Source organism: Meriones unguiculatus, chromosome 3, assembly GCF_030254825.1.
Source record: "Meriones unguiculatus strain TT.TT164.6M chromosome 3, Bangor_MerUng_6.1, whole genome shotgun sequence".
NCBI classification, from domain to species: Eukaryota; Metazoa; Chordata; class Mammalia; order Rodentia; family Muridae; genus Meriones; species Meriones unguiculatus.
In genome coordinates, this window is record NC_083351.1 from 136,981,641 (window position 1) to 137,008,381 (window position 26,741).

The following is a 26,741-nucleotide window of genomic DNA, read 5'->3' on the forward strand; positions in this document are numbered from 1 at the left end:
TTCTAATACAGCATTTCTCTTTATGAATTCTGTAACATCAGATATACCGGAACACAAATACTCTTGATTTCAAGCACATATCAACATGAGTTTGCAAGTATGTATAGTGTGTATATGTATTCAATTGAGAAATCAACAAAAAAATTTTTTTTGTTACCCTATAGATAAAACAAGAAAGGCCCATGGCTGAAAATGGAGGACAGACATCTGGACACACACACACACACACCAGATGTCCTAGACAAAGATATATATGTACATATACACACACACACACATATATTCAGATGTCCTAGAATTACAATAATTCCTGCTTCCCTTTATCATAAACATAAAACTTTCTTCCCTTTATCATAAAACAAAAAAGGCCACAATTTTTATACAAACTAAGCTGCAAACCTCACTTTAAAAAAACATATTTCTTTTTACTTTATGTACATTGGTATTTTGTCTGCAATGTGTGAGGGGGTGGGATCCCCAGGAGTCGGAGTTATAGATAGTTATGAGCTGCCATGTGGGTGCTGGGAATTGAACCCAGGTCCTCTGGAAGAGCAGCCAGTGCTCTAAACCACTAAGCCATTTCTCCAACCCTAAACCTCACTTATTAAGAGGGAGAGTATCTCAATTAAAAAGAAAAAAGTGGGGAGATGACTCAATGGAGAACATATACTAGAGATGCCAACCCCAGGATCAAAACCCCCAGAACTTACATAAATGGTAGTCTAGGATGGTAGCCAGCCAAACTACCCCAGGATCAAGACCCCCAGAACTTACATAAATGGTAGTCTAGGATGGTAGCCAACCAAACTACAGCCAAGCAACAGCACTCAAACTACAGGGACAGGATTTTCAGACTGAATTAGCTAACCTGATTAGATTTATTAATGATCTCTGGGTTCAACTGAAAGACACTGCCTCAATAAATAAGGTCGAGAAAAATTGATGATCCCACACCCACGTACCCATGAGCCTAAACACATAAACAAAAAACAAAAAAAAAAAAACCCCACAGTGAATTGTGATCAAGAATCAAATGTGACAGGTGCAAAATTGATATAACTTAATTCTTAGCAGAGAAGCTGGTTCACTCTTAAAAATATTAACTTTTCTACAGACCATGTTTGTACAGAATTCCATGTCACAATCCTAAAAATAATGAGAAATGAATCACAAAGTGTACACAAAAAGGTTCAGATTCAAGCCTGCTGGCAGCTCATCCCTACTGCCTGTAGTATCAGTCACCTGGCATTTATTTTACCACTACCTCAAAGCACATTTCCCAAAAATACAGATTCTAAAATGTTAGAATTGCTGAAAGTTAGCCATTTTCACAGTTCTTACAAAAATGACATACCTTTGGCTGTGCTGAAACAGGTGGAGTACTAATCAAAGGTTTAATAGGGACTGTGTTAGTCTGAGGTGTGCTTATTCTTGGAGACACATAGGATCTTGGGGATGAAGCATCAGATGTAAGAGACATTGGAGACTGATTAGATGGCTGGGCTGTAAAAGAACGATGTCATTAATTTCAAATGACCCCACATGCTTTGTGTATGTAGTGAGGTCTGCTATGTCGCTCCACACATTCCAAAGATAAAAAGCTGAATCTATCATAAGCTGATGTCCTTACTGAAGTAACAAAGCCCAGCAAAGGCAACTTTCCTTCCTTCTCACACTGGAAAGCTAAGCCGGAACTCATTCTCACACAGTAGCACCCTTACTATCCTTAGTTCGTACTTATTCTCCTCCTAGGTGCAGGAATTGTCCAGTTCCTTGCCACATGAGACTAAACAAAGGGCTATGGCCCTCTACCACTGAACCTCGATTCTGCAACACGCTATGTCTGCTTTGTCTGTGGACTTTCAAACCCTTGTACTACTGCACCACCTCTTTTGCATAATTTGAGAATAGACACAAACTAACGAAGAGGCAAAAGTTACTTCTGCTTCCTCTAGTCAAAAGTCATCCAACAATAATACAAACAAACTTCCACCTCCTCAACTATTTGAGTTATTTCAAAAAAGACTGAGTATATATATAGTTTGCTTTTTTGCATTGAGGAAAAATTTCTTTTCAATAATTTATATTCTGATTAAAATATATGCAATAAATTAATGTATTATTAAATACATTAATAAGTCAGGTGAATACCAAAGTCTAAAGCAAAGGAAATAACATACCTGAGAGCATACAAATAGTAAAAGTCAAACAAAATCATTATCATAACAAATATCTTCTCAAACTGAAAATAAACTTTCCCTTAATTTCAAAGCAGAAGAGAAAGAGAATTTTTTAAATAATCCAAGAGGAAGGGTACCTTGTGTAGAAAGCTGGGCAGCTTGAGAAATCAGAGAGGTGATGTTGAACGCAGATGGTCCAGCAGTAAGAAACTTGTGGATGATGGACTGCAGGGAAGCTTGTGTCACAGCTGCTGTAAGGACTTCAAACATCCAAACCCCAATCAAAACAAGCAAGCTCATCTTGCATCACTAACTTGAAATTCAGAGGTAACAATGACAATAGTAAAAAGACAAACTAGTTTTTTTAGAATTTTCAAACTGAAAGCACAGCACACGCAGTAAACTAATCGGCATAAAGACTTGAAATGGGGAGCTGGAGAGCTGGCTCAGTAGTTTAGAACGCTGTCTGCTCTTCTAAAGGACCCGGGTTCAATTCCCAACACCCACGTGGCAGCTCACAACTGTCTAATGCCAATTTCAAGGGATCTGACACCTTACACTAATGCACAAAAAAATAAAAATTAAATAAATTATTTAAAAAAAAAAAGACTTGAAATGGTCGGAGGGAGAGAGCACGTTCACAGCAAAGGTAAACCAATTATCTCCTTGAGTCTGTTATTGGCAATCAAAGAAAAAGCTGCTGTTTTCAACAACCTGACCAATAAAGCCCTGTACAGCAGCACTCACCATGGTTTCTAGAGGGATACCAAAACAGCTGGCACTTAGGAATATCATGTATTTTTGATGCCTAAGAATGCTTTTTATAGATGGGTTTAAATTATTTCAGACTGCTTATATGAAAACATTTATACATAAAAATAAGGAATTACAGTTAGTTTCCGGAATAAAATAAAACCACCAAAATGTAGAGACTAAACAACAGAACCAACCAGTTTCAGAAGGCTCTACCTTTTAGATGAATAAAAATTACTTAACAGTACTATTACAGGGAAATGCATAGAGATGAAATAGAGAAAATACATGGAGATGATCTTTATAATGACAGACTTTAAAACTGCATTCAGACACTGCTAAAACATTTGTCTGACCAAGGACATCGGGGGTATTAATTCTGAAGCAGGAAACCCCAACACAGAAATTGAAAAGAAAACCAAGAATCATTCTAGAATGGAGAATTTTGGAAGTAACTTTTATACAGAGCAGAATAGAATGCTCAAAAACTGTAAGGATAGCCATTTACCTTCATTTATTTTGGATATGTCCACATTAGAATTATTAAGCTGTAGTGTGGCTTGCAAAGCAGGAAGCAACTGTCTAAGAAGGTTTGGGTCCTGAAGTAACGGAGGTATTGGTGATTGTGGAACAGGAGAAACAGGTACTGTCGAAGCAGATGTTGGAGGCGCAGACGTAGGGTTCAGGCCAGAGGCGGAAGATGTGGAAGGAGTTGTGCAAGAATGTGATACTGATTTGTCTCCTGAAGCAGATTCTAAATAAAAGGGAGATAAGGCTTAAAAAATGCCTAAACATCAGAAACTAAACCAACAATATCCCAACACTATCCCAGCAGCATAATCCACGTGCTACACACCTAACATAAACTCTATTTGATCCTCAGGAAATACATGTCTGGCTGTAATGCAATGAGGTAGATAATTATACACACCTATCTATCAGTGAGAAACTGGAACATGAATCTAGTTGCTTTTAAATACCTGATAAATGATCATACACAATTTGAAAATCACACTGCTAAATGCTATGCACCAAGCACACAATGCAAAAAACTTGATGGAGGCTACAGGACTTTACTTATGTACTGTGATCACCTAAGGTCAAAACTGCCTATAAGCCACAGCAATAACCAAGAGACAACTGCCTTCCTAGATAGGTATCAGGTAGGTGCCATACCAGTCATGACCAAAATGAGCTACAAACATAATGAATGAGAAGACTATGGACAAATTTTGTGGTAGTTAAGTTGCAAAATTTTACAATGAACATTTATATCTATAAATAGTAAAAATAAAGGAGAATCCCATTTCCTAGTATTTGGGAATAAAAGATGGATGGCCATGTATGGAAAGCCGTCACACTTTAAATTTAATTAAATTTATTTTTTATATTAATTAGTTTATTCACTTTGTATCCCAACTGTAGCCCCCACCCTTACTCCCTCCCAAACTTATGTGTAAATGTGTTCACTTCTTATGTGTACATTCAATACACCTGACCACAAAGTACCAACAGCTTAATCTTTATTGTATTTGATAAACTAGAATTATAAACCCTGAAGACATTAGCATTCTCTTAAGAAAGAGAGCACAGCTACCAAGTTATATATCCTGGCAGATTAATAACAAACCAATTTAACTTGTGTGACTGTGTGTGTGTCTTTAAAATTATGAGTTAAGAGTGGCTACATTAGTGAGACCCTGTGTAATAGTACTAGGAAACCAGAATGTTTACAATTTTTTTTTCTAAAAACAACTAGATTTCAAGAAACTGAAGTGAACCAAAAAATAATAAAAAATAGTAAAAACAGATTAATCACACTGACAAAATTTATGCCTACCAATATACTAGCTTTTTATATAGTAACAGAAGCATTTACTGAACTTTTCTGAAGGAAACTAAAGCACACTAAATGTAATTCATGCCATCTAGACAAGGTTTATCTATGTGTATATGTGTACATGTATGTAACTATACATACACATTCAATAACAACTAAGCACTGTTATTTTAGCTCAAAACTGGTAGTAAGTCAAGCTTAGCAAGAATGCAACCTTAACCAAGGAAAGGGCTTTAGAAATATGGGCAGTGAGATAACAGAAGATTAGACAACTGAGAATGTTCAGTTTTCTTACAGTATTAACACTGTTTAGCAGTAACATTTGCTAAAAAAAAGCCTTCCTTTCTCTACACGCCCATTTAATAATTATATGCATATTATGACTGATAAGGCACAACATATGAAGCCAAGAGTCCCAAGTATAAGACTCCAAAGTACCACATGGGAATTACATTGTTAACTAACGTAATCATAAACACCCGTATTTAACTCTAAGAACTAATGCAGCAACCTTCACAAACATCTGTATTTAACTCTAAGAATTAAACCAGCAACCTTCATGACCCTAGAGGAGGTGAGAATCACCTCAAACTTGCTGAGTCTTTTCACAATACCACTTCCATGGTCAAACAACTAGGAATAGCACCTTTCTAATGTATAAATCCCAAACCTATCTCAAGTACATTTAGTAGTGAAGTATTTTTCAAGCCCTGAGACTATCAGATTGCTTATCATCTACTTCCAGCTTTGCTGGTTTGGATCCATAGACAAATGAAAGAAACATTACTGAAATGATAACAATTTCTCCTCATGAAAATCTGTTGTCACCTACTGTGGTTTAACTTGAGTCTGTTATATTTATTTGTATTCATTATTATTTTTTTGTACATAAAATTTGTGACTTTCTTTAGCTCTTATCCCTTTAAAGCATGTTTCTTTTACTTTCCTCAGAAACAAAGAAATTTTATTTATTCCATGAATCATTAATCAGTACTTATATTCCCAGGCATCTTCTTCTATCAGTGTTAAAATTATCACCTAATAGGCAGGGTGAAGACAAAAAGATTTTGGTTTTGTTCTGATGCTGCTCTGTGTAATCAAGAACTTTAACAGTGAAATTTACCAGCTTGTAAGCAGTAAACATGCATTTCTGATATATTCCTTACTTGTGTTATATGCAATTACTTTCTAATATTCTTTTTACAAGGCTGTTTCCAATACACCTTTCAAGTGCCACAAAAAACATGGGAGAAAGAAGGTAAGCATTTTTTTAACTTTAGAAACATTTTTAAGTTGACCAAATGTGAACTACATGTAACATTTACTATATATAAATATATTTATTCAACAATTATTTGTCTCTCTCTTTCTAAATCAACCTCTCAATTTTATAAAAACATTTAGTATCCTTAAAGGTACTTTAAAACAACGAGCAGGTTGCTTTGAGGTTGGTCCACTTTAGCCAGTTAATGTCCTTTTTATGTCAGCAATGAAAGGCCATTCCTGCGTAAAGACACAGTTAAGTCCAGGCTCACTCATACTTTACTTAGTCTGGGGACACCATAAAACTAAATACGGGATTTGAGACTAAGGGACTGACTCACCAGCATATTAATGAATGACTACCTGCTCCATTTCTGAACTGGTCTGTTAACTTGTGCTAAGAGTTCACATGAGCTCTATGAGCAGTTCTGCTTCTATAGCTGCTCTGCGTTAGAAAACTAACTTCAAACAAGCCACACCTTTAACTTACTAAATGAAAAACTTAATAATTTAAATTCACTGGACTCTTCTAACATGGGCTTACTTGACTGCAGTTACGTAAGGACTCAAATCTATTGCTTGTTTTGTGAAGCTCAGCTCTAGAAGGACTTTCAACTAGAAGAGACATTAGAGCAATTAGGAAAGGTCATTAGGTGCTACTTGATAAAGAAACACTTTTGCATTTCTGGTATATCTATATTTGTCTGCTACTTCCTGTTTGTATATTAAGACAGGCTAACCAAGAAATGTCCAATGCCAACTCAACAGGTACAAAAAAACCAGAACAAACCAAAAACAGCAAAAAACTCCCAGTTGAGCCCTTTGTTTCACCCTGACACTGGCATTGTTTCTTAAAAACTGATGAGGTTCACGGTTCCCCACACTTCTGTCCCTCAAGCAAACACAAACTGCTTTCTCTCAAATGCTACAGCAACATTAAATAGAACTACACCTACTGTGAGATCCTTTAATTAGATGCACAACACATACACGCTTCTATTATAAGTAGACTTTAAAACAATGGTCAAGGCGGGCTTTTCTCCAACTCTAACACATTTATTACCATTATTCCAGGTGCCTGGTCCCACCATGCACAACAAACCACAAATGCCTTAGACTTCGTCAAGGCCTGAGGACAGAGCATCACAGAAACACACAACCAAAGAAGTTACTCAAAGATCACTTAATTCAGCACTCTACCAGACCAGCAGATCAGCCTGATGTGATCACCATTCTCTAATATATATGTAAGTGCTACTGTTTTCAGACTCCCTTCTACTTCCCTGAGACTGAAAGCCCATTTCCTGAGCTTGAAGCCTGAATTGTGAAAGCCTTACATGTAGGGGCTTTTAATGCTGCTTACGTTGTCTACCACCCCAACCAGCTGTGGCCACGTTTTAATCTTTTGAGCATGCTAAGGTTGTATGAAGGGACTTTGTGTTGCAATGTTTTCTCTCAGTTCACAGTCTCATTAGAAGTGAGGGCTGATTGGTTTCAGTGTCAAAAACAAAAAAGAAAACAAAATGTTGGGTTCTGAGAATTATAAAAATAAAAGAAACCTAAACTAATTTTAGTCTTGAATCTACTTAATAACACTCTAAAAGACTGAAACAATTTATAACTGAGTCTTATTTGAGCCAAAGAAAAGAGTATTTTGCAACTACAGTTCAACGTGCAGTATCTAGTAGGACCGGCATACCTTTTCTTTCTGTTTTCTGTGCAGGGACAGAAGCTGTGGGTGTAGGCAGTTTTGATAAAGTAGATGCTCCATTAGCATCAAATGATTTCTTTGGCTGGTGATCAGACTGAAGCGTAAATGGACTAGAAGGAACAGTGCTTGGGGTAGCGGTCGGATGAACCACTGGTTTGATGGGGTGCTGGACTGGCGTAGAGCTACTGTGAGTCTCTGCTCTTGGCAGTCTGTAGTCTTTGTCATTGTGTCTGCTTGTTTGAGACAAAATATTCTGTGGGAGCAAACTACTGGCATCGCTGGAATGCTTGTCTTCCACTGTAGTTCATAGTTCGCAAAAGAGATGTTGGAATGACAGAAGGGGGAAGAAAAACAAACGCTGTTAGAATCCCGTGTCATGAACATCAGCTAATTGAGCAACATACCTGTACTTATTTTCCTTTTCATAAAACTGCAAACCCGTTAGTGGCTGCAATTTTAACACTGGCATAGAAATAGCAATACAGCATGAATTTTAACAACTATAAATATTAATCTCTTCTCAGATTTAATAGGCCAATTTGTTTTAACGGATTCTTTGAAACTAAACTATATTTCAAAAACAAAATTTACTAAATAGTTCTAACATTTTACTTTAAAAAATGAAAATTAACACTCTAAAAATAAAAAGTCAAACATTTGGTTCTTTTAAAATAATGATCACAGATTCAAATAATTATCCAGAGGTTCAATTACAAAGGAGCACTGGCTTCATTCATTTCAGGTTTTTTAATACTAAAGCAGCGAGCTAATATGGGTTCTAAGTGTTTTATTGTTGGTCTTTCAGTGATACAAGATGGTTTAACATACGCTGAATTGTGTGTCACATACAAAACCAATAAAATATTTTAAATTATGCTGACAAAAGTAAAATAATATTTCACATGATATTCTGAAAAGAGAAGTCCAAGATATGTATATGGGCATAAGCATGAAAACATGCTTATCTCCATCAGAAGCATTTAAACTCAACAACAAAAACAAGTATAGAAAATAGCTGAAACTCCGGCAACAATTTAAATTTTGGTACTTGGCTTCTACAAAGTAGTACAAAAGGAGGAAAATTTTAACAATTGTGTAGGCAAAAGTCATTAGTAAAAAAACCTAAAAGACAATATATTCCAAACATAATCTAATACATTCTAATATTCCGAAGTAACATCCAAGAAAATAAACACTCTTAAGAGAGTGTGACATATCATGACAGTTTTGGAAAGGATGGCCACTGGTAAGTATGTCTTTTTCTACTATACAGCTCTTCTAAATAAGATCAAGATGGTACAAAAGCAGACTTCTCAATCTGTCAGTTTTCAACTTGTCACTCGAAATCACCAGTGTCCCCAAGACAGCGGCTTACCACCCAAAAGCCCACAACTGTATCAAAACAAACTCTCCAACTCTATCTAATATATAAATTCAGTATGATACATACTGTGCCAATAACAAAAGCAGATTCCACTGCGACCATCGTGTGTATTCAACATCCTGTACAGACACATCAATACATTTCCTTCCACCTTGTATGGACATAACACTACTACAACCAAAACTTTGTAAGACAAGTGCATCAGAAATAACACCATGCCTAACCCTACCACTTAATTACCTCTAATTTGTATTTTCTTAACCTAGAAAATTTTCCTTTAGTTGTATATGATTTAAACACAAAATGTTCAGATGAAATTATACTTCAAATACTTGTTAAATCCAAGACAGCAGATTGTGGGAACTGGGAAAGACGGAGCTTCAACTGCTTACTACCATTGCCAAACAGAAGGTGTTTAAAGAAAGGGTTTCTATCTGCACCCCTGCTTTCCAGACATTTCTAAATGCCACGGTGGTTGGTGTGACTAGCTAATCTAGCAGGTACAGTAACAAGTTATAATACAGGATAGTCAGGGGCTAAAGATGTCTCAATGGTTAAGAGCACTGTCTGCTCTTCCTAAGGACCCAGGTTCAATTCCCAACACCCACAAGACATCTCACAACTGTCTGCAACACCAATTCCAAGGGATCTGACATCTTCACACTAATGCACATGAAATAAAATTAAATAAATTATGAAAAAAAGAAAAAAAAAAAAAACAGTACAAGACAGTCTTTCCAGTGAAGGACTGCCTGATCCAAAACGTCACTAGCACTATAAGAAACCCCAATTGAGGTTTCTCTATGCTTAGAGGAGACAACACTAGTAAGTGTGGGGGGGGGGACGGGGGGGGAGATGCAGCTAATACCAAAATTTTATCCATACAATTCCGAGTTTCAGACTGTAGTAACATTTCCATTATCTCTTTGTAAGAATCTCCCCACTTCTTTCCTTTCTTTAGGGGCCCCACTCCAAGCATAATTCTACCCAAATGGCAATAAACACCTAACAGTTTTTGACAATATCAAATAATTAAATGGGATACCAATTTTATTTCTACAGCACCTTATAACTTAGTGGAGAAATTCAACAGAAAAAAAATAAAATCCAATATAGTAAAGTTCTCTCAATCATTACTTAAATATACAACCATGACTCTAGTCACAGACTGATTGACTCATCACTTGAACACAGAGGAATTTAGTTTCAGTAAAGGGGCAAACATGAATCATTAAGAGTGTGAAATGGCCGAAAGCCACCCAATAATTCAGACAGCAGACTATTTTGAATGCTATAATGAATCAGAACGGTACAGGCAATAATTTAACAGTCGCAAAATTATAAACACAGAAGCAAATCCCTGAAACACTACTGAACAAGTGGGCTAAAACAATAAATAATCTCGTTTTTGGTTGTAAATATAAACATGTCTGATTTCTATGCACACACATATAGTAAACAAAGCATGTACCTCAAAATGTTCCTGAGTCTTAAGAGTGAAAGCTTCACATTCTAAGTTTTTTTATACAGATCCACCTGTGCTTGCCTCCCTACTATAGTAACTAAAGAATTGCACACCATATTAGGCTTATAAAACTATATACATGCCTTACTAAGTTGTCAATAGTTTAGAGTTTGAAGATATGGCAACATACAAAAGCACACCCAGAAATCTTCCCTTCCTTGTTTACAATTAGATCTTAGCAGTTACCTTTATCAGAAGAATGACTTGAAAAGATCAGTATAGAAAAACTTCAGAAATTAGAAAACAAAAATGTATAGAACCATGAATCCAGCTACAGGCTGTGAATCCAGCTACAGGCCGATGAGCTCATTACTTGTACACATAGGAATTCAGTTAAGGGGCAGATATGAATCAGCTGAAATTTATCACCACCACCCAACACTCCCGGAAACCAGGAGACACAGGCTGCCCTTTGGAAACTACTAGCCTAATACTAATGACACCCTCCTGCTCCAATTCAGCACCGTCTAATTCTAGTACACAAGAGCAATAAATTTTCATTTTTGTTTATTTTAAAAGTTCTATTCATGTCCATGTGTCGCTTGTCCATGTTCCCTACCCACTAACTGTACTAGTAACAATAAACTGTATGTTACTTAATTGCTTCGAAATTAAAACCTCGGCTCCTTCAGCTCCTTTTTGTTTGGTCAAAGTCAGCTAGTTACCTGAGACAAAAGGCAACAGAGAATTAAACCCCCACGTTTTATGTCTTAAAATACAATGTTCTGTAATTCTCTAACTTAATACATTAAAAAGTCACTAAAAATTAAGTATAATTTTATGCACAATTTGAGGATTTAATGTAGCTGGTCTAAAACTGCACTGTAGATAATTTTTTCCCATTAAAGAATCAACATTCCTTATTGAGAATCACTTGCATACAGCACTAGATAAATCTCGCTAAAACACTATGGTATGGCCACGATTTTGTCTCAGAGATCAAGGGTCAAGGATTGAAAAATAGTTTCTGAAAGATTTTAATGTTTCTGCAAAGCCTTGAAGACAGCTTATACAGATCTCTCAACAGTGAAATAGATGTCTAAGTACAGAAAATGGGGTTGGAATCCAAACAATATTATTGTAAATACTATCAAAGATATGTTGAAAACACATTTACCACACAAAAGCTACTGCAAAGAAACAAGAGAAAAGCCTTAGTGTACATTATGTGAGCTTGACACAATCAGGCAAATGATCTACCATGAAATTTATTTTATGCTAATGGAAATATCTGATACGATTTTCTAACATTGTGAAAATGAAAAACAGAAGAGTTGTTTAAATTTTCCCACATCATTGTAATATCAATCAAAATCCAATTTGCTTCTCATTAGCAAAGAAATGTCAGTAGTACAGTGGTGTCAATGTGTATGACTAGGACTCAGTTACTCCTTCCATATTAAGATTATAACCCAATCCTCTTTTTAAGAACTGCAATATTTGTGTACCAATTCTGTATTACCACGAATGCAGAGAACAGGTACACCACCATTCCACTCTGCACCCATTTCTCTGTCCAGGAAAGAAACACAGGGAGCCGAGATGATGTTCAGCATATAGAAATCCCGTATTTTTTCATGTCAATTTACACATGCAGATGGAACTTATGAATTGATAAATGAAAAACAAACAAACAAACACTGTTTCAAAGACAACAAAAAACACTTACTTCCACTTCCACTGGTGAACCCACTAGTGGCTGCTGCCTGCATCACCTCTCTTCTGTAATCCCTGTCTTTTGGGAAACTATTAACTGCCAACTTATTTGCTTCTTTTTGTCTCTGTTCTCTAAAAGTAAAAGAATGAAAAGAAACATTGCTTTATGAATAAAAATTACCTTAAGTACCTAGTCTCTGTAATAGCGTTTCTTGCCAAATGCTGCACAAGACAGTAAATAAAATAAAAGGAACATGATTCCAGTTGAAACTGGTTGGGAAGATGGGATTTGGGTAAACAGAAGACTAAGCCTGTTTTCATGAAGAGAAAAAACTGCCAGCTATTCTCACTACTAAAACCCATAGCTTAAACTCCAAACAATAATTCTACAACTGGTAAAAGTTATCATTATAAAGACTACTATTTAAAAATAAAATAAAGACCTGTATTGCAATTAAGTATTTTATCAACTATACTGAATGTTCACAGGCCTCCGCAGATGGTTGCCCTGATATCCAAAAAATACTTTACATGAAAGACAACAAAGAAGTCAGATCATAAAAAAGAAATAAAGGGGTTCACTGTACAGAACCTAAAGATAGTATTTAATGCCGTAGAATGCTAATGTGCAGAAGTATGTAGGGAGTATTACTAGGTCTAAAGCAAATACCTTTCGAGCCATTCTTTTGGTTTCTCCCACTGTGAAACTTCTGTGCGACAATTGTAGTAGTACTTTTTTCCAGATGAGCTGATGTGCTCAGACCAGTCATCTGCAGAATCATAAGGCTTAAAAATACATTTAAAAAATTACAAAGTGTCATTTAATCATTTGACATAAAATATTAAAATTCTAATAATTTCCATACTAATCATACACGTATATATCTATTTTGGATCACTGAGTCTATTAAAACCTTTATGTGTAAGAGTATCTGAAAGTTTACAGTATGACTTTTTTAGGCATATGAACGTGAAGTTAAGATCTTGAATTTAAAAAGAATGGAGAAAACAAGTAGCTCCACAACTAATACTTTCTCTTCCAAACTTCTCAGTTGATCCCATGCAGATATGTGATAAAACATATGCATAAAAACATGATGAAATTAGAAAGTCTGAAACGTGGTTATGTGGAACTGATGTTGAAGATTAAAAAAAAAAAAAAAAAAGACAGGTTAAAAAAGTAAGAACCTGTCCAGCAACCCTAAGGTCTCTCCAAGTTTTGAAGTGTTTTTGTTCTGGCTCCTTTACAAACACTCTGTGTCAGAACACTCAGGCCCCACTCTTCTTTTACCCTGAGACTCTGTGGGGAGTGCTGGAGGTGGTGAGCAAAACAACAAGCAAACACCCCACCCACCACTGCTTACATTTAGGCAATCTCTGAAAAAACCTGAATGGTCAAAGAATATGCAATCCCCACAGGCTGTAGAGTAAATCTGCAGCTCTGAGGTATACTGCCACCGAATCTCAGCTTGGATAGTGCACTAGCTCCCTCCACAGAGCAAGCAAGCTGCAAGAAACTTTTCCTGACTGCAAACAAGTGAATTATCACCTCAACCCCATTTCTATTATGCAGTTAATTTAAAGATCTTTCAAGGGCTGGAGAGATGGCACAGCTGTTAAGAGCACTGACTGCTCTTCTAGAGGACCTGGGTTCAATTCCCAGCACCCACATGGCAGCTCACAACTGTGTAACTCCAAGATCTGACACCCTCACACAGACACATGTGTGAAGCAGGTACAACACCACTGTATATAAATAAAAATGATATTAAAAAAATCTTTCAAGTAATGGTGTAATTTAATGCCAATATGCAATGGCAAGAGCCAACTTTTCTGACTTTACAAAAACGCCTTAACAATTCAAGTCCTACACACACATCACATTTCCAAAGTAAGCTTAACATGTAGCCACGTAAGTAAATCAGTTTTCAGGTATTATCACAAACACTTGAGGAAACCTGAATTTCTTTCACATGATTCAAATACTTCCAAACATTACTAAAATAAGTGTGGCCTCTTCCTCCTTCATCTATCATAAGAAAACAGGTATATACCCAGAAGCCATGCAGGACCTGTGATAACCTGTGAACACACACACACACACACACATACACACACACACAAATCTATGAAACTTCAACTAAATCATAAGTAGATTTTAATATCTTCCCCCCCTATATTAGTAGTTACACATACTAACACATGATGGGCTTGATTGGTGTTTTAAATTAATTAAATTTAAATCAACTTAAGATAAAACATTTTTATCTTCAATATGATACACAACAAATTCACATAAACTGTCTAATAAGAAAAGTGCACAGGAACGCCTGACTTTGAAAAGGAACCTCGGGGAGGCAGGCAGCTCTCTAAGGCTTTGAGGCCGCCATGTTCCAGGCCAGCCAGGGTGACACAGTGAAACCACCTCAAACCTCTCCACAAAAGGGACCTACACCAAAACACCTATCTATTCTCTCCTTAAACTCAAATTTAGAGCTCTTACGTGAATGTGGTTGTTTCTTTTCCAAAAATATCTCCATTAGTTGTTCACACTACCAACTTCCCTAAGACTACCAAAATGTAATTAACACCAAAATTATCTCATGAGTTACTAACAGCTTATTAAATAATTAGCATGGCTGTCTGTTTAATATTTTCATGAAGTCCCAGTAACTCTTAAATTTAATTTCTGTATATTAAGGAGAATGTCTCTAAACAAAATTGGCTACAGAGGCAGGCAAGGCACCACATAATTTTAAACTCAGGAGGAGGCAAAGGAAAGTAGAACTCTTGAGTTCTAGTCCAGCCTGGTCAACATAATAAGCTGCAGGCCAGGTAGAGCTACACAGTGACCCAGAACACTTCAATGCTCCAAAATAAGAACAGCAACATAGCTGATAACCAGAGGGCTATTAGAGAAATGCAAAGTCAAGGCTGAGTTTATAGCACTTCCCAACCACACAAAATCAGGGTAGGATACATAGAGAGGTGGCGGGACTCAATCATAGTGTTGTGCTTTTGTCTTTCTTACATTTATGTGTACACATACAAGCTTGTGCATGATGGGCAGAGGCAGGAATGCCACGGTAAGCATATAGAGGTCAGAGGACACTAGAGTCAATTCCCTTTTCAATTTTCCTTCTTTCCTTTGTGGGACTGAACTCAGATCTTCAGGCTTGCACAGAAAATGCCTTTACCTACTGAGCTGTAGTGGCAGCCCTCTGTCCTGTTTCTAATTAGAATCCCCCTCCCATCTTTCTGGTTGTTAGCCTGGCCTTTAACTACTGAAGCATCTTTATAAGGCTCTACCCACTTTTTTTTTTTAAAAGGAGTAAAGTCAGAGCCCTTGTTTAAAGTCCACATATATATGCAGTTAGTTCTTGGTTTAAAAATAACCAGCATGATTTCTTTCCTAACTTGTCCCAACACATTATCTAAAATTACTCCATATTTTATAATCTTATATTCAACTAGGTATTACCCCTGCTGTTCCAATTTTCTATAGAAATGTACATCCCACCCTACTTGTCCAAAGAGGGGTAGGGGAGGACGTGGTTAAATGCCAACTAAAACATGATAATCACCCAGGTAAAATTTATTGAAATTTATTTGAAGTTCTCAAAAAATATTTTAAAATTCATATTTTGTATGTTTTGTTTGCATGCAAAAATGTACAATATGTGCAGAGAAGATTCCCAAAGAGCCAAAAGGCAACATCAGGTTCCCTGGAATTGAGGGACTTGCTTGTGGCAATCTCTTGTAAGCTGTCAAAAGTGGTGCTGCTAGGGTCTGAACCTGGGTGCACTGAGAGAGCAGCACTTGTTCTTGACCTCTGAGCCATCTTTCCAGCTCTTCAAATGCTTTACTTTCTATACTGCTTCCTGTGGTTTCAATAGTCTACTTTTGATAACTTATAAATTTTCAAATCTAGAGTTGCTTTATATTATAAGCTTCATTGGTTCTTCACTTGCTTTTGTATGAAATTCACTCTCTTTAGTAACACAGACACTATTTTATTATTCACATCTGGCTTTTTAACCTGTGGACAGTTCCTACCCTTTCCTCCTCATTCCCAAAAATCCTTGTCATGCTTAAAAGAGGGAAAAAAAAAAAAAAAAAAAAAAAGGTCAAGTTCTTACTAATCACCCCAGTTTTGTCTCCTGCCTCGGGCTCCCAAGTTCTCTGATTATTGTTATGCACCATCATGTCCATGAATTTCATATATCTACTTTTAAAGTGCTGATTTAACTCTTATGACCAGTATCTTCACCCGGCTATGTTATACTCAACTTGTGAGAGATGGGAGGTCATCTTAAGAATCCCCCAAAATAAAATCCCCCAAAATTTAACATTATAAATTGCTAGCATTTCTGTCAGCACCACACCAACAAGTTCTACCAAAATGAGCTACACTATCTTAGCTGTATGACAACTTAGCATATATATGACTAATGTATTTTTCTGCTAAATGAATGCTTTAGAACTCTCATTTGAAATGACAACACTAAAAAGTCTCCAGCTACTTCATTAATCTAAGCTTGTCTAAGTATTTAAAATTATGGTACTTTTTTTTCCCTGCCTTTGAGGACCAGGTTGTCATCCTCACTGGCTAGTAAAGTACAAAGTACAGAACAGAGAATGAGCAATTTATCACTAAAAGAAAAGAAACCCTACATAATTTTAAAAAGTTCTGGTCTGATATAATTTGTACCTCAGCTATAACAAAGGAAAACAAATGCATTAAGCTCAACTCTAATTCAAACATTTTAAAAATTAAAAGAAAAATTTAAGAACATTTGCAGTATGTTTTATTTTATTTTGACAGCTCTTTTACGAATTGAACGCCAGCATTTTAATACTTACTGCATCTGAAGTTTTGCTTGGATTATTGCTTGGATTAGAAGAATGTGAATTTGAACTATGAAGAGCACTGTGGTTGTGTGAATTTTCTTGTGGAGAGTAACTGGTCCCTTAAATAGAAAGAACAAAGAATAACAAGTTGTAATTCATCCTTTTTTTAAGCCACTCCACTATAAATATTTGAGTATCATAGCCTATGAATGTAACAAAAACATATAACCCCTGTTTAATCCAGACTGGCACTGAATCTGTATGGCCTCAGCAAAGACTGCTGAAACTGTAGGCGTACAATCCACAGGTGTGCACCGTAACAGGGAGCTTAACTCCCGCTTTTCATACTACACAAAATGTCTGATGCTACTACAGATAGACATGGCTTAAAAATAAATAAAGACTGCAGCCTGGCTTTAATGGTGGCACAAGGCTTTATTCCCAGGACTTAGGGAGGTGGAGGCAGAGGCAGGCAGATCACTATGAGTTCGAGGCCAGCTCCAAAGTAAGTTCAGGACAGCCAAGGCTACATAGAGAAATACTGTCTGAAAAAACAGATAGGTAGATAGGTAGGTAGGTAAGTTTAAAAAAAAAAGGCCGCACAGTTGGGCATGATGGCACAGGTCTTTAATCCCCAAACTCTATGGGCAGAAGTAGTATGAGCTCTGTAACTCTGAAGCCATTCTTATGTATGTAAGTAAATTCCAAGACAGCGAGACTTTCTTAAAATAAAACAAAAAGGAAGGAATGAAGGAAAGGAGGGAACCGTAATGTCAAGAAAATGAAAAAGGAGCATGAAAACTCAAATGGTAAAGAACAAGAGAACACAGAACTTGCTGTTTGCAGTATTTTTCAAATATTCTGATTTTTTACAAATACCTAAACTTTTTTAATTTTTTAATTTTACTCTTGAAAATTTTTAAAGCTAAAATAACGTCAAGTTTTTAAGAGTTTAAAATCCAAGGAAGTAATCTATTTTCCAGTTAGTAAAGAAGAAATCAGATGTTTCCTCCTGTCAGGGCCAACTCTACCTAGTTCTTAAAAGTAACCTGAGTCTTAGCAATAATCTACTCATTCCAACAAACATACATGAACAGCTTCCCCACTCTTCTTTTAGGAAAGGCCAATGTAGAGAGGTGAGAACGTTGCTGAGTATAGCGGGCTTGTCACTCACACCCAAGGCAACAAACAGATTTAAGTGCTACCACCAGAGAAACAAGAGGCCAAACCACACAAATCTAAATACGAAAGAAACTGACCAGAAACAGCTGATCTATTCAAAACTAGAACTGAAAAACGGGAAGGAGTACACTGCCAATCTTTCACTGGAGAGCAGAAACAGATAAACTTGGCCTGGAAAGTAATATACATACACTGGGCACTAACAAACAGTAGCCACCAACAGCTATGGCCAAGATTAATTTCTGGATATGGATCCTTGAATAAGTGAAGCTATGAAAAGACTAAAATCTTCAAAAAAGCTACCGATGTCACAAAAGATAGAAATAAGAATTACTGAAGCACTGGTATGGTTAATCAAATAAACAAAAAAATAAATTTGCCCATAGGACTCAAAGTAGAGATGCCTGGTGGCTTTTTCATCTACTTATTATATTACACTTACTATCTTAGATGCTGTTAAACCACTTTTTGTAGAAACAGTAGCCAATAAATAAATCCAACAATACAATAAAATCAGAAACCAATTAAAATTAAGGCCAGAGCTGGACAGAAGTAGGCAAATCTCTAAATTTCAAGGCAGCTACATAAACAGTACAATCTTGTCTCAACAGAATGTATTCACCAGAGAACTACAATCCTGAAAATTTTCCTAACTCTATCTACTACCAGGTTCTCACCATATCTAAGCTGTGTGCACGAAATACAGCTTGTGGTGAACATCAATTTCCCACTAAAGAGTCTAAATTGTTTATGGGCTAGACAACAGTACAGGTAAAAGTACTCCAATCTAGTTTAACATTTAAATCTAACTTGAGTTTGCAAGAGACAGCATTCCACAACCTACTATCAAAATCAGATGCTGAAAGAATAAAGGGTATTTTTTCATGGGCTACTAGGTAGAAGACACTGGGAAGCATAGCCCCTGTATTCCTCCACACTGCATCCCGTGGCTCTTTCTACTCTAGGAAATCAACATCATAGTTAAGGAGCACAAACTAGATCCTGAGTCTTCAAAACACATCTACTACAATGGGCTGATGTTAAGGGCCCTACAACACTGGTTCTCACCCTTCCTAATGCTATAGTTCTTCACATTGTGGTGACCGCCAACCATAAAATTGTTTTCATTGCTACTTCATAACCAATTTTGTTATTGTTCTGAATCTTTAAGTAAATATCTTGTGTCTTCCAATGGTCTTAGGCAGCCACCCCTGTGAAAGGATTGTTTGACCCCTCCCCAAATGAGTCATAAAACCACAGGCTGGGAACCACTGTACTAAGAGATTATTACAATTTTTATTACTAATTAATACACCAAGTTCTTAAGAGACTCTTAGATATATGCTAACATTTCCATTGGCGGATAAATTACGTATCAGTACATGCCATTGGAATGTCTTCCTGCACTAATCAAGTTGTTGCTCCCATGGATTTTCAGACAATAATGGCAAGAACAAGGAAAGAAAAAAACACTGCTATTGTCTGAAATGAACACCAGGGTAGACAGATGCTCTGACATGTAGGTGTTTTTCTTAAACAAAAAGCTATGTTTAAATCTACAGAAGGATCAAGTAAGAGGTTTGCTAAAGACACAATGGTTTAAGTCTATGGACACAGTATTTTCCACATGATGTCTTGCAAAGACCCAAGAATTCATATACTTTAGTGATTATCAGTGAAAACTCAAATACTGGCAAATATTCCACTAACTTATAAGCTTACTCACTTAAAATATGTAAGTATTTCATAACTGGCAAGAGATTATCAGTTAGCTTTTAGGTCAAGTAATACTGATCTTTAGATGGCATGTCAAAAATCAAACACCATAAGCATCAATAACACTACACTAAGGATAAACTTAACAAAGGTAACTAATAAAAGCCGAAACTTAGCAAAGCAGTTGGAAGAATTTTCTTAAGATTTTTTTAAAGATTTTTAAAATTATTATGTATACAGTATTTTGTCTGCATGTACACCTGCACGCCAGAAGAGAACACTAGATCTCATTATAGATGGTTGTGAGCCACCATGTGGTTGCTAGGAATTGAACTCAGGACTTCTAGAAGAGTAACCAGCGCTCTTAACCTCTGAGCCATCTCTCCAGCCCCTGGAAAAAGACTTTTATGTGAGCTTTTCCCTTCTGCATATTGGCCTTTCCAACTCGAGTGATACAACATGCAGAAGAGCAGACTCCCATTTGACTTGAGTCCTACCTGAAAATTGTGCTGAGCACAATTTTTTTTAAAAAAAAATTCTGTATCAAATGCCATAATTAACTTATATATCTTCAGGATGAGAAGGAAAAACATTTTTTTCTTATTGAAACAAAGAATCAAGTGTTTGGGGAAATAACATGACCAAAAGCAAAAACCATACACAAAAGTTCAACTCAATTACAGCCAGAAACCCAGGATCTTTCACGTGAAGAATGAGAGATAACATTTATGTACAGAGAGAATTTCAACAATGTTTCATCCAATTCAGCAAATAGAAACCAAGCTATTTATATGGTCTAGTGCCCTCTCTATGCTTCTAGCATATTACTAATAAAATTTCAGCTTTAAAGAAATATCTCAGGGCTGGAGAGATGGCTGAGTTGAAGAGCACTAGCTGTTCTTCCAAAGGTTCTGAGTTTAATTAATTCCCATCACATGGTGAGCCACAGGGTAGCTCATAACCTTTTATAATGTGATCTGGTGCCCTCTTCAGGCCTGCAGGAACACATGCAGGCAAAACACTGTATAAATAATAATAATCTTTAAAAAAAAATAAATAACGCCTCACCCACTCTTTAGTAGATAAGACTGGGTTCTAAGTGAATCATACTTAAGCCAATTAAAAAAAATATATAACTAAAAACAGTAAAGCACCTTAAAGATTTCTACACTCTATACAGGGTAATTTTGTGAGTGGGGGTACAACATTTGCTGTTTATAATTTAAGTTACAGGAAAAGCAAAGTTATACCCTCTTAAATATTTACTCCAAGAAGCATAACATGGATATAACATGAATCTATACTGCTGTCAGGCTAAACTCTTGACTGTTCAGCAGCGGATTGATAGCTTTCGCTTTCTGCTATTTAAATGTTATTTAAATACTGATGCTTCATGCTTCTGCCTTGAAAAATTTCGACGCATGAGCCAGGCTAACTTTTGGTTACACGGAAATTTACAAAATACTAAGCAGCTAACTAGTACAAACTAGATGCCAAAATGACAATGGACCAGAGGATGTCTTTTAAATGAGAAGGGACAGATCAGAAAACAAATGAAGGGCTTCATATCACATCTTCATTAGAAGGTGTCTCTTCAATGAGGAGAAGAAACAGATTATTACAAGACAGATTAACAAGGGCTGTGCGTGATAGTCAGTGATTACCTTTGGGTCACTGGTAACTTTAAGGTAGCCACCAGTTACTGAACACTTGAAACAAAGGCCGTGAATTGAACTTTATTATATATATCATATATATGTGATATATATGTGTATGTATATATGTATATATACACATACAATATACACATACATACATATATTTACACTAGAACCAATCAAAAATTGCAAAATATTACACTGTCATTTCTCATCGATATTTTAGATATACTTAACTAAATAACATGTGATGAATATATTTTAATTGCATAGCATCTGAATTGTAGTAGAGATTATAGAATATACAGATTGAGTGTACAACACATGTAAAAACTATGCCGTTTTTCTAGAAGGGGCAAGGAAGTAACAGAGAATGCTGAAAGCAGCTAAAAGTACTGGCTTAGTAAGTGCGGCCACACACTTAGTAAGTGCTAACTCTACAGTTAGCAACTGCTTGTTTCTTTTACTAGTGCTTTCTTTTATACCAACTGACAAACTCTCCACTATAGAGCACATATTAATTTAACCCCAAAAATGCTCATTGTACAGTTTGTTCTATATTATTACATAGGCACACTTGATTCACTCTGCACACCCCAATTATTTAATCTTTGAACAATTACATGAAGTTCTTTTGTTTGATTTTTTCAAAACTGGGTTTCTCTGTGTAGCACTGGCTGTCCTGGACTCGGTTTTGTAGACCAGGCTGGCCTTGAAATCACAGAGATCACCCTGCCTCTGCCACCCAAGTGCTGGGATTACAGGCCACAGCGCCCAGTTCATGCTGAAGTTTTGTTTTGTTTTTTCAAATGTGCACTGGTGTTTTGCCTGCATGTATGTCTGTGTTAGGATGTCAGCTCCCCTGCAGGTGGAGTTACAGACACTTGTGAGCTATGTTGTTGGCTGGGAATTGAAGCAGAGGCCTGGGGAAGAACAGACAAGTGCTCTCAAACCTCTGAGCCATCTCTCCAGCCATGTTGAAGTTCTTATGACAAACCAACAGAATAAAAGACATCAATCATTTGCACAGCTTTGTCTAATTTCCCAAACACACGAAGGGGGAGAATTTTTCTAATTCAAGTCTATTGATAATCTGAGGCATTTTTCACATCAGTTTTCAACTGCTTAGCTCATTCTGACAGCCAGCTTTGGGAACTAGTTCATAGTCTGCTGTAACTATGAACTATCCCGAGCACCTTTTCAAGTCTTTAAAAGATGCTCAAGATAGACCAAAGTCTAGAATTGTATTTTATTCTTCCTTTTAGGAATCTGCACAGCGATGGTCTAGGCATACACTTTGCTATAAATTCTGACACTGGACTGTCCTCCATTTTGCTTACATTTTATTGTAAAAATAAGTGCAGCAACAAAATGCACCTCTGAGAACAGTAGCTCAAGCGCCTTAGAAGTTAAAAATTTTAAACTGCCATTAATCTATGTGCATATACTGTAATTGCTCTACAACACCCATTTTCCAAGAAGAGATTCAGAGCTTTTATGAGCAATATGAGAAGCAAATGTGGTACACTCAATGTTATTCCACACTAGAAACAAATAATTCTGCTTTAATTAACACACAGTAATGAATTCCTTCCCTTGAAAAATGTTTAAGTATCTGCATAACCTGCAGAACAATATGATCAGAGAAAAACAGCAAAATTATGTCATTAGTAATAATTATAAAACATTTTGATGCTGATAACACTGAGGGTTTTTTGAACATATGCACACATGATCAACAAAGACGCCAGTATATATTACAGTGGTTAAATTGCTAATAGATAAAACCCAGAAGCAATCCATATGGTTGTGTACTGTGGAACTGAATGACAGGTATACCGGAATGCAGAAAGTCTTTGGATGCCAGGCAAATCTACAGGTGCTTCATGCTTAACAGGACAGACAGGCAAGATCCTCAGATCCACATGTGAATTATCCTGACATTTTCACCTTATTATTACACATACACAATAAATGTGAGAAAAAGCAAAGGCTAAGAAGTTGTCTGATCCAAGTAATGGCAACTGCAGCCAAGGCTAAAAATTTAGTTCAAGCCACCGGCTCCACACATTAGAAGGAAACAAGATATGTGATACTTGACATCTGGCCTCACCAAGCTGCTTTTACTCATGGGGTTTTGTCACAGCCTACAGAAGCATAGCTAAGCTAGGAAGCTTTTCCTGCCTCAACTGCAGTTGCCCAGGTGCTGGGAAGACAGGTTTAGACAACATCTCACTTTAAATAAAAATCTGAGGCCACTGGGATGGCCAGCAGGTAAAGGCAATGATTACCTGACTTTGATCCTCTAAGTAAACAGGATGGAAAGAGAGAATCAAACCCCAACAGGTTGTGTTCTAACCACTACATGAAAGGAAAACCGATGCAATCCATGGACACAAAATAAATATATGTAAAAGAAAAAAAAAAAAAAACCTTTAACCTCTGCATTTTCCTTATTCCTAAATCCAATAGACTTTTCACTTATACACGGTACCATTAAACAGGGCAAATATGTTGACAGGCCTAAGTTATCAGCTTACACAAAGCTAGGAAATGATGGACATCATTAAAACAAGTTGTTTTTTTTTAATACCTTATGAGAATCTTCACAGGGACGCAAGTACTTATTTTTCACTTAACACACATACACACAGGAAGGGGGGGTGTCAAAAAGCCAAAGTCCACTCATGCTCCTCTCACTGGAGAACACACACCACAAGCCTCTGAGTTCCTGGCTCTGACACAATCCACTCACTGGCATAGGCTGACCTGCTCACAGTTTTCAGAGTGCTTCCCTCACTGGGCCTCCAAGAGATAATCTTCCTATGCACTCTTCTTGTTCCACCAGTAATGCCTCACTTTCTGGGCTAACTTCCTTGAACTTAAATTTGAGGGCAAAACCCTAGCCTTCACTTCTTTAGGTACAATTGGTATTGACAAACTCCTTAAATCTGGTCACACCCTTCCTACCCATGGTTGTTTTAAAGTATAAATTCCAGTTCCTCAGCCACCAGTAGTTCCACAATGGTGTGAAAGCAATCTAAATTCAGCCTAGGTTATACTTCAAATACTTTCTTTTCCCAGGGTATGAATACATGGTAGGATCTCTCATCAATCTGTAGACCCTAGTTAGCTGTATCACAACCCAGTTAGATACACGAAATTCATTTGACTTACCGTATTTTACAGGATGATATCGGCAAAGACTTACAACAGTAAAATTTAGTATCTGACTTTTAAAAAATCTCTGCTAACCCCTACTAACCATTCTCTTTCTAGAGTCTTAAGTGGATTCCTGTAAGTTCTAAATCTCTGCATTAGTAAATCCACCCCAAAGCCCTGCCTCCAATTCCAGACTCTAGCTACCAATCTACCTAGACAACATCTCTATTTGGTTGCTAAACCAAACAGTCTGATGGAAGAAAAACAAAACAGCAAAACCTCAGATTTCTGATTTTTCCAACACTTTGACTGCAGCAAACCAGCTAAGGCACAAATTCCAAGAGTCATTCTTCACACCTGTTTTAAATGATTCTTTCAAAAATATTTAACTTCTATCAAACCATCCAGCAGAATCTAGTTAATCAATTTGATGTCAGCTGAAAGTCTCTTAGAGTAACTCTACCATCCAGGTAAGGGAAGGGAAAAATGTGAAGGGAGCAAAGGTGAAAAATAAAATATTTTTCTGAATTCTGGACCATCTTGAAGTTATTCTTTCAGTTTTTAAAAATTATCTTTCATAAAGGTAAAAGTGACACTCTATGTTACTAATTTCACTGTAGAGCTACTACATTGTCTAAGTACGGATTTTTGCTGGCACTGGAAATAAATTAAGTCATGGCCAATGGTTTATCTCTCAGTCAGTTATATCATGCAGTTCCTGTCAGAAAACAGCAAAGATTCCATGCATGCAGAGTCAGAACACGGTGGTTAGCAGAAGGAAATCCAGAAAATAGAACAGAGCACACTGCTACTGGACTGAAGCCTACAGACCAAGAACACCCAGCTCTAGAGTGAGCTATCCTACTTGCTTGGCCCTTGAGAGAACTAAATGTGGCGGGTGAAACAGGACTGGTGAACTGTTGGAAGGACAGAAGAGAAACAGTGGGTAAATCAGGCTGAGGGACACTGAAGAAGGCATCTGCCACTGTAAACTAGAACGACCTGGGCTTGACTGATGAGGACTGTAGTAGGCATTCTTTCTTGAGTTCTGGGAGCCAGAGGGTGTACCCTAAAGGACTAGGAGATGGGGAACGACACAGATAACACAGTGACATAAAAGCCCTATCCAGAGTAGTTAAGAGTGAGAATAAGCTATATATCTGTTTTTTATTTGATTATATAATACATTTTCATGGAAGAACTATATGTTTATTAGACAAAGACCATTTCAACTTGAATAATCTTTATACTCCAATCATCCTTTCACAAAAAAATAAAATCTTCTAAAATTTGAATGCATCCATAAAACATACCAAACAAACATTTTAAGAAGAAAGCTCCAGTTATCACACTCAATTTTAAAACTATGTAACAAAACTACATTAATCTAATCAGTATGGCTCTGTTGCTAAGACATGTACAAAACAAACACACAAAAAAAATCATGGACAATGCTACTGAGAATACATTAAAAGGAACGAACTTTAAATAAACATGAAATCTAAATATACAGAAGCAGAGGAAAGGAGGAAACATATACAAAAAGGTTAAATACTTAAATGAAACTGGGAACTATTTGACTCTTCTAAAACAAGGTATATGGATGAATCTCACTGGCATTGGTGCTAATTTTGAGTATGAATTGAGAACACAAACAACAAAATAAAAAATAAGTAGGATCACAGCACAAAAAAGCCTCTGTGCAGAGGCAGCAGCAGATGCTGCCCTACAAAATGGGAAAAACGACTTTGAGCCAAGTACTTGATAAGGTCCAAATATCTAAATCATGGGACAAATGTATTGAGGCCAGTAATGCAGACCAGAAGAACAAACACTGTGTTCTCCTGTTTGTGCACTGCA

At 36.6% G+C, this 26,741-nt stretch overlaps 1 protein-coding gene across 7 annotated transcripts in view; it reads right to left on the reverse strand.

The window, feature by feature from the left end:
• The window catches only part of Wac (WW domain containing adaptor with coiled-coil), a 55,615-nt gene that overhangs the window by 5,728 nt on the left and 23,146 nt on the right, over positions 1-26,741 (reverse strand). For 6 of the 7 annotated variants that reach the window (XM_021661122.2, XM_060380622.1, XM_021661126.2 and 3 more), the window contains exons 4-10: positions 17,176-17,282; positions 12,983-13,098; positions 12,326-12,444; positions 7,736-8,044; positions 3,442-3,687; positions 2,318-2,440; positions 1,355-1,503 (exon numbers count right to left, since the gene is read on the reverse strand). In XM_021661122.2, coding sequence (XP_021516797.1) covers positions 1,355-1,503; positions 2,318-2,440; positions 3,442-3,687; positions 7,736-8,044; positions 12,326-12,444; positions 12,983-13,098; positions 17,176-17,282 — 1,169 coding nt within the window. The remainder of the gene's footprint in view (positions 1-1,354; positions 1,504-2,317; positions 2,441-3,441; positions 3,688-7,735; positions 8,045-12,325; positions 12,445-12,982; positions 13,099-17,175; positions 17,283-26,741) is intronic. The other variant, XM_060380623.1, reaches the window with a different exon arrangement.